The 8,568-nt window shown below is 40.5% G+C and overlaps 1 protein-coding gene across 1 annotated transcript; it reads left to right on the top strand.

Moving 5' to 3' along the window:
- The first annotated feature begins 1,663 nt into the window (after positions 1-1,663).
- LOC124253560 lies at positions 1,664-4,460 on the top strand. Its single transcript, XM_046687367.1, has 3 exons — positions 1,664-1,770; positions 2,511-2,605; positions 2,823-4,460. The coding sequence occupies exons 1-3, from the start codon at positions 1,678-1,680 to the stop codon at positions 4,429-4,431; spliced, it is 1,797 nt and encodes a 598-aa protein (XP_046543323.1). The 5' UTR covers positions 1,664-1,677; the 3' UTR covers positions 4,432-4,460.
- The last annotated feature ends 4,108 nt before the right edge of the window (positions 4,461-8,568 follow it).

The following is an 8,568-nucleotide window of genomic DNA, read 5'->3' as shown; positions in this document are numbered from 1 at the left end:
AGAAATTATCGCTCTGCAAGTTTGTTTATTCTCTGAAAATGAAGAAAGTCTCTGGGCTCCTTTTCATTATATTTTATGATTATGATTTAGGAACTGTTTTTTTTCTGTACAATATGTTCATTTCAGAGACTAGATATTAGTTATTGTCTAACCACCATAGGTCACGCCAACTTTGCTGGTCGGTGTCAACTGGTGAGCGCAAGTGTGTGTGTGTGTGTGTGTGTGTGTGTGTGTGCGTGCGTGCGTGCGTGCGTTCTCAAATAGAGAATCGACACTGTGAACATCCGGAACGATGTCGATGATCTCTTTTCATTATATGCGCGGTTAGACAACATTTTGGCCCACGTGGGTGGATTATTCAGTTTATCTCACAAGGCATCATACGGAACTCGCAAAAATCCTCGAATTATAAATATTTCAGAAGCTCCGTTATTGACATAGAGTTCTTTCGAGACAGGCGTGGTGTTGTATTTAGCATGTATCTGATCTTTATTTAGCGCTTACGAAACTCAAACTATATCCATGGGTGATCCCATTTGCTACTTCGTATTTAAAAAATAAAACTGCTCACAGAATTCCAACTCGATTCTATAATATCCTGAAATTTAATTTGAATCATTTCGACTAAGGTGTTTTTAAAACTGCAACTGGAATCCGAACGGAAAACATTTCCGCCAGCCCTACCACTGTCGAACTGAGAGCAGGGTTCATGTCCAAGTGTCCCGTATTTTTGTACTGCCGTGACATGGAAGGACCACCAACGCCCCACACACCCGTGTTGCCCTTCCACACAAACACACGCGCGCACGCACACAGACACACACCCCAAGGATAGGGAAAATAATGTTGTTCAGGTCACGAGACTCTGAGACAGACTACTCTGCAGTATTGACACCTGAAGAAGAACGAGACTAAAACATGGATTTTACACTTTAGAAACAACGCTAATGTAATGACAGGATTTGCTGATGATCGCCGATATGAACTGACTTTCGATGTTTATTTCATACGAAGCTACACCATCGAAACATAGGATCGACGTTTATTGTCAAACGGAAGTGTGCCATGGTAATGAATGCTGTGACCGGATTTTCAGAAATATGCTTGCACGTTTATGTAAAGAAACGTCTCTAACACCATACCGGGGAATATATTATTCTGCATTCTTCTGCATTCATCAAATTTCATCAGCTCGTCACCTGTCAGTGAAAAGACGCTTCCACGAACCACGATACGACAAATACAACGCCTAAGCAGCAAAAGTGATTTTATTCTTACGCCGCTTTTTGCAATATCCCAACAGTATCACGGCGGGGGACACCAGAATGGACTTCACACGTTGTACCCATGTGGAGAATCGAACCCTGGCTTTCAGCGTGACGAGGGAACGCTTTAACCAATTGGCTACCCCACCGCCCAAAGGCACAAGAACGAAATCTAGGGGAGCCAAACTAGGTTGAAATATTACAAAACTCTGCACCCTCTCTCGCAGAAAAACTGTATCAGGCCCAGCGGATGGACATTTCTATTTTGCTCTCGTCGTATGTAAACAAGACTATATCGATTATGACGTCACAATTAGATGACGTCATTACCATGTGATCTGTCTATGACGTCACAACAAATACTCCGTCACTACGACTTTGTCGCCCCTGTGATCAAGACGTGTTCTTGTTGATGACAGTGTATACTGTATATATGTACATGATGGCTGAAGAGAGTCTACGCAGCCCTACGTTAGTGTATGTCCTTGTCAACAAGGGAGTCAAGGTAAGAACCTGAGTGAGAGAGTAAGGTTTTACGCTGCCTCACCAGTTTTCCATCCACGTGGGGCTAACATAAAAAGAAATTCATGAGCTTCACGCAATGTACTCAGATTTGAACCCGAGCATTCGCCGTGGCAATGGAGCGTCTTAGCTATGTGGCTTCCCACCCGCTCCGAACAAAAGTAGTTACTCCGACAAAAACAATAGTTTGCTGCCAATTGATCCAAGATTTGCATTTTAGTTTCTCTGCTAGTTGTATCATCTACCAGTTTCAGTGTATTTAATAGACCGAGATCTCACGCAAGTACGCAGAAAATCACTTGTAAAATATGTTTCAATCCAATCGTGTAAGTGTAATTTGTTTTGTCTGATACAACGATAATATGTGTAATATGAAACAGAACAAAATGGTATTAATAATGTTTGCATCTAATATATTATTGTGTTTTATGATCATCGTGTGTGCTAGCATATCAGCTGGAAACAAGACATACATTCACAGGCACATTTGGATTTTGGATTTCAAACAGCAAGCAAAGCAAGTGTACCGCGAAGTATTGCAAGTGCACTATCAGTTTTAACGAATGACGGTGTCCGTTTCCTCTTATTTATGCCAATCATCAAGCGTTTCATGTACATACTTTTAATATGCTAGTCTTAATTTACTTTCGTTTCCATTCACGTCTTTTCAAAATTCATTTCAACGCTCAAGGAATCAAATTGAAGATTTGTCCATCTTTGTAGGCAATGCGTTCCGGGCTCAACAACATCGCGGACAACAACGAGCGATTCCGCCTTCCACCTGAATGTCGAGCATCAATAACACTACATCAAATCAGGTACAGCTTGTTACGTTCAAGGCCAAAGGTCCAAATTTAGGAAACAATGTAGGCCTATTAAGGTTAGGTCGAGTGATGGATATACATGTACAAACTGGAAATCTCATTTAATAGGGTCTCACTTCTCAACATTAATTGAATGTACACACTACAGATAACTGAACCTCACAACTGCAAACTACACTGTTAACAGTTTTATTATTCATTTTATTGCCAGGAACATGGAACGGTCAAAGAATGCCAGCTCTCACTTCCTGAGCGGCACCTGGTGCAAAGAAGCAGCTTTGAGCGACTTCCAGAAAGGGAGAAAACTGACGCCACTCTTCATGTGGTACAAGAACCGACTCCTGCCATTTGGGAGCAACTATCCAGATAGATATTTTCAAGAAACCAAGAGGTCGGTTGATGTTAAATTAAATAGGAGCACACCGCAAGCAAGCCCAGTCATGTCAACAGCTGAGACTGAAATGTGTCCTGTTGATTCAGATGTTACAGAAATTCCACCTGACATTGTTGAATCAGAGGAAAGACTGAAAATGTCAGCAGAAAGTAACTATCCATTGGGGTATAACAAAGAAATCCAGAGAAGCTCGGCTGATAACGAACTGAACAGGAGCACACCACAAGCAATCTCAGTCTTGCCAACGACAGCTGAGGATACAATCTTCCCTGGAGGTTCTGATGTTACAGAAATTCCACCTGAAATTGTTGCCCCAGAGGAAAGGTTCCAGATGCCTGTAGAAAGCTCCCCACCAACACCGTCGGTAATTACTCCATCCCTGCATCTTGAAACCGTGGTTGGAACCAGGAAGAGGCGACCGAGAACACGTGGCACCCATCTTAACACGGACAAGAAGATGTGGATGTCCAAAAAGCCTCGGAATGATGAGGTGATTGAGATGACAGGTGATGGATGCTCGTCTGGCCAGTTAGCCGTTCCCAAGCCATCACCGTCAACTGGGAATGTAGAGACAAGCGTACCAAAACCAGCAGGCGATCTCATGACACAGGCCTTTGGTTATGACCCATCAGTCAATGCATTTTGCAACATCAGCACCCAGGATCGTCGTCTTGATGACGTGCAGTTGCCTGTACTTGGGAGGCAGCAAGTCAAATTTAAGATGGTCGACGCAGAGGAATATTCCGTCCATGGTCGAGGCGCCTCTGCAACCTTTTTTCATGCTACTGTGGATGACACAGCTGTCCTTGTCAAGGATGGAACTGACTTTAGCCGATCTGTAGCTGAGGTGATGACGGAGGGTAAAATAATATCGTCACTCTCTGACACATGTGTCACGCCACAGCTGTTGGGGGTTCTGGAGCAGGGCTTCCTGGAGAGGGAATACAGTCTTGTCCTGGAGGACTGCACGGGGTTTATCTCGCTCCAGGACCTTCTTCAGTCGGGGTACTTTGTGTCCAGGTCTGGTTGGACAAACATCTGCCTGACCCTGTCTAGCCACCTGAAGACACTCCACAGCCGGCGTGTCCTTCACAACAACATCTCCTCCGGCAACATTATCATCAACAAGGACACGCTGGAGGTGAAACTGGTCGGCTTCGGCCAGGCGTCCTTCGGGAGGGGAGTCAAACTGCCCAGCACAACCCGCCATCATTCTGGACTTGCTCCAGAGGTGAGGCTGGGTTGTGTCACCTCCCCACAGGCAGATGTTTATGCCTTAGGCTGTGTCCTGGAGGAGATCAAAGTGGCTAGTAATCTAATGGAGCTCCATGATGTGGTTCAAATGTGCCACCAGGGTCTCCCCAGAAACAGACCTGAGGCACTGGAGATCCATGATCTCATGCATACCACATTTCATGTACGTTAATGTTAGATCACGTTGTGTATTTTGAAATGTCTCATTACTGATCCTTACGGCGAGTAGAAGAAGCAATCGTAATTATTTTCTGTTTTTCAATACTTCAGTAATGTAAATGTACATGTAATTGTGTTTTTAACATAGTTTATGCCATCTATTTGTCAGCTATGTAAAGCGATTTTTTAAAAGAATATTGTTAATGATATGAATTTCATAAAAAACATAGTTCTTATAATTCTTGTACTTGTATAAAATGAGGGGTTTAGTGTTTTAAAAAATTCTGAATGAATACAAACAATTTTATCTCATTTTCGTGTTATTTAGTCATGTCTGCATATATTAAATCGTCAAAAAAAATTATGTGAAAATATGGATATCTATCTAAAAATGTTACATTTGTATGTTTTGCCATAATATATTGCATATATTCATAAACATATTTTTGGATTGTGTTCTACGGAACGTTCGTCAATATACAGCGATGATCTTTCAGTATATTATAAAATTTATACATTGGTTGGATGTTTTCCATGTAGATCCATTTTTTCTCGTCGCTGTTGGAATACATACTGTCTTGACGCAACCTTCGTCGACACTTTCATGTTGAGGTGTGGAAAGCGGACGTAAAATAATCTTAAATTACGTTTGTCTCCCTTGTCATCTTCAAACCAGATTCGCATCCTGTCTCGCGGATAACGCATTCCTTCCGTATCCAGGCACATACTGTATGTGTATTGTGTACAGATAAGGATTATGACTTATATCCGTGTGACATATTATAGATTTCTTTTTGTAAAAATGCCCAAATGCATAAACATATTTAGTGTTGATTGAGTGCAGATCTCAAATCATCTGGAATTCTTATACAGTATGTTACTATGCCTATGCTCTTTGTTTAATTTGCGGTCATTTACTGATATGTGGCTCGATGTCAAATGGTTTTACACACCGATATCAACAACATATACCGCCCATCAAAAGTTTAGACTCACTTAAAGCACTCACTATATGTTATGTATATAATATGAGGTTACGTCAAAGATGAATTTCTCCACTAAGTTGGGGGAACCAACTGCAAACTTTACGCAGATGAATTGCACGAGGATCTTGCATCAAATTGCTGAATAACATGTGCAAATATCGTGCATGTGAACAGCTGCGTTTTGGTGAAAAGGTTTGTTAAGAATTCACCAATTTTCACCGAGTTTCATCATCTTTTCACGATTGCGTTTTACAAAACATCAGTTCATGTGTAAACAGTACCTTTATACAGTATGGAATATTTTGCAAAATCTAGCTTAGAACAGTTGACTGAAGTAAGTGGCTACATTTACACTAGTGAGTCTAAACTTTTGGTGGGTAGTATAGATCTCGAGCTTTGACAAATGTCCAAGAATACGAGTGGCGTTACGTTCAGTGAATATACTATTTGAAGCATGAGAGATTGTTGAAAGTTCAGTCAAATAACTGGTGCAGTAACAAATCATACTAAAAGATAATAGATTTCGCGTTCTGTGCTTCCGTGTAAGAATACCACTTAAATATAATTGTGTTTGTCAAAAAATACAAAAAATACATTTTATTTCTCGCCTGTTATTTGTCCGCTGTACAAAGTGACTCTTTTAATGTGGTAGATTAATGATATTCTTTCATAAAAATATTTTTCTGGTTTTTTTTATACATGTGTACAATAGAAAAAGTTTTTGAATGAAAAAAATCCAAATGTTGCTGTGTGCAAAACTACTTAAAATGTTCTTGTGTGTTTAAACATAATATATTTAAAATATTCATTTAAAAACTTTGGTTTGCTTGATTGGTTGTATTTTATAGATGTCCTATCCTGATGTTAATACGTGAATAAAGTTATTTTTAAGTTTGACTTTTTAATTGTTTTCATTATTTGATTACTGGGACGATGGGGGTAGGCTAATGTTTAAAGCGTTCGCTCGTCGCACTGAAGACCCGGGTTCGATTGTCCACATGGGTACAATGTGTGAAGCCCATTTCTGGTGTCCTCCGCCGTGATATTGCTGGAATATTGCTAAATGCGGCGTAAAACTATACTCACTCACTATTCGGGTACTACATATACTTTGTTGAGTTGCATTTGATTCTTTCCAACCAGAATCGTTTATGTTTTACTGGTTTTATATTTCAGTGATCGACTGCATTCATACCTAGATCGTCATATGAGCGAAATATTCTCAAGCACGACGTAAGACCCAATTTCACCTCACCTCACCATAATACCTAGCATGTGTTAAGTGCACATAAAAGTCCCCACCAATATGTCCTTTATTGGATGATGGACTCTGGTCTCTTTTCTTTCCCTACAATCTGAGATGCTCAATTGCTACATAGGATGATCACCTACAATCCGAGATCCTCAATTACGACATAAGAAGATCTCCTACAATCTGACATAAGAAGATCTCCTACAATCTGAGATGCTCAATTGCTACATAGGATGATCACCTCCAATCCGAGATCCTCAATTACGACATAAGAAGATCTCCTACAATCTGAGATGCTCAATTGCTACATAGGGTGATCACCTACAATCTGAGATGCTCAATTACGACATAAGAAGATCTCCTACAATCTGAGATGCTCAATTGCTACATAGGGTGATCACCTACAATCTGAGATGCTCAATTACGACATAAGAAGATCTTCTACAATCTGAGATGCCGAATTACGACATAGGGTGATCACCTACAATCTGAGATGCTCAATTACGACATAAGAAGATCTCCTACAATCTGAGATGCCGAATTACGACATCTGAGGGTGATCAATCTGAGATGCCGAATTACGCTACAATCTGAGATGCTCAATTACGACATGAGATCCTCAATTACGACATAAGAAGATCTCCTACAATCTGAGATGCCTCAATTACGAATTACGACATAGGGTGATCACCTACAATCTGAGATGCTCAATTACGACATAAGAAGATCTCCTACAATCTGAGATGCCGAATTACGACATAGGGTGATCACCTACAATCTGAGATCCTCAATTACGACATAAGAAGATCTTCTACAATCTGAGATGCCGAATTACGACATAGGGTGATCACCTACAATCTGAGATCCTCAATTACGACATAAGAAGATCTTCTACAATCTGAGATGCCGAATTACGACATAGGGTGATCACCTTCAATCTGAGATGCTCAGTTACGACACAAGATGATCACATACTGAGATCATCAGTTTCGGAAATCCAGAACCCATATATCATCAGTAGCATAACGCAAGCACGCACGAACGTACGCACGCACACACAAGCTCTCAAACACTCCAAAATATTCCATATGCTGGACACGAAAATACAGTAATTGAAACCAAGTTAATGTGCATGACTGCCCGATCCCGCTAGCGAAGATCGGGTTAGAATTGATCTTCAGCAACCCATGCTTGTCGTAAGAGGCGACTAACGGGATCGGGTGGTCCGGCTCGCTGACCTGGTTGATGCATGTCTTCCATAAGCGCCTGACTCAGATATATTTATAAGTATGACCTATACATATAAGATATAAGATATCTTACATATATATATATATATATATATATATAGGTCATACTTATAAATATATCAGAGTCGGGCGCCTATGATGTCATCGTATTCAGGCCTACCAAAGAAAACTTTCCCACTATGCTGAAAAACGCAGAGTAGTCTATTTCTATTGTGTTATTTGGCATTTATCATCACCATACTTGTGTGCAAACATATAGTTTACTTTCCATTCGTATGAAATGATTGACAGCAATTATTTCGACATATTCTATAGAATTGACAGATTCACGGTTCCTCGGAAATAGTTTTCCAGATCAGATCGTAACGCGCATGCGCAGTAGAGGTCAAAGTTCGTTGATATAAAAATGTTGCAGTTAAATAGTCTTTCGGTCCTGTTATTACTGTTTCAATAGCGAGGTAATATGTTTATGTTTCTGCACAGTGGGAAAGTTTTCTTTGGTAGGCCCGGTATTACAGTAGCGGAGAACAGTCCTCATGATGTCAATCACCAGGTTGTCTGGCCCAAACTCTCTTTTTTACACACATCAACTTTAACTGAATGCGGTGTTAAACAAAGACCTGTTTGGACTAGTTCCCTCTCCGAGAAGTTTGTGTTTCAGT

This window comes from Haliotis rubra, unplaced genomic scaffold (genome assembly GCF_003918875.1).
Source record: "Haliotis rubra isolate DU_JTF1 unplaced genomic scaffold, ASM391887v1 Scf1142, whole genome shotgun sequence".
NCBI lineage: Eukaryota > Metazoa > Mollusca > Gastropoda > Lepetellida > Haliotidae > Haliotis > Haliotis rubra.
This window is presented reverse-complemented; position numbering and strand designations above follow the sequence as displayed.

What these genes read in the sequence shown, in the direction of transcription:
- LOC124253560 (XM_046687367.1), top strand. Translation starts at nt 1,678, where the DNA reads ATGACAGTGTATACTGTATATATGTACATGATGGCTGAAGAGAGTCTA. An exon ending in TTGTCAACAAGGGAGTCAAG is followed by an intron (nt 1,771 to 2,510) that starts GTAAGAACCTGA and finishes CCATCTTTGTAG; the next exon opens with GCAATGCGTTCCGGGCTCAA. An exon ending in ATAACACTACATCAAATCAG is followed by an intron (nt 2,606 to 2,822) that starts GTACAGCTTGTT and finishes TTTTATTGCCAG; the next exon opens with GAACATGGAACGGTCAAAGA.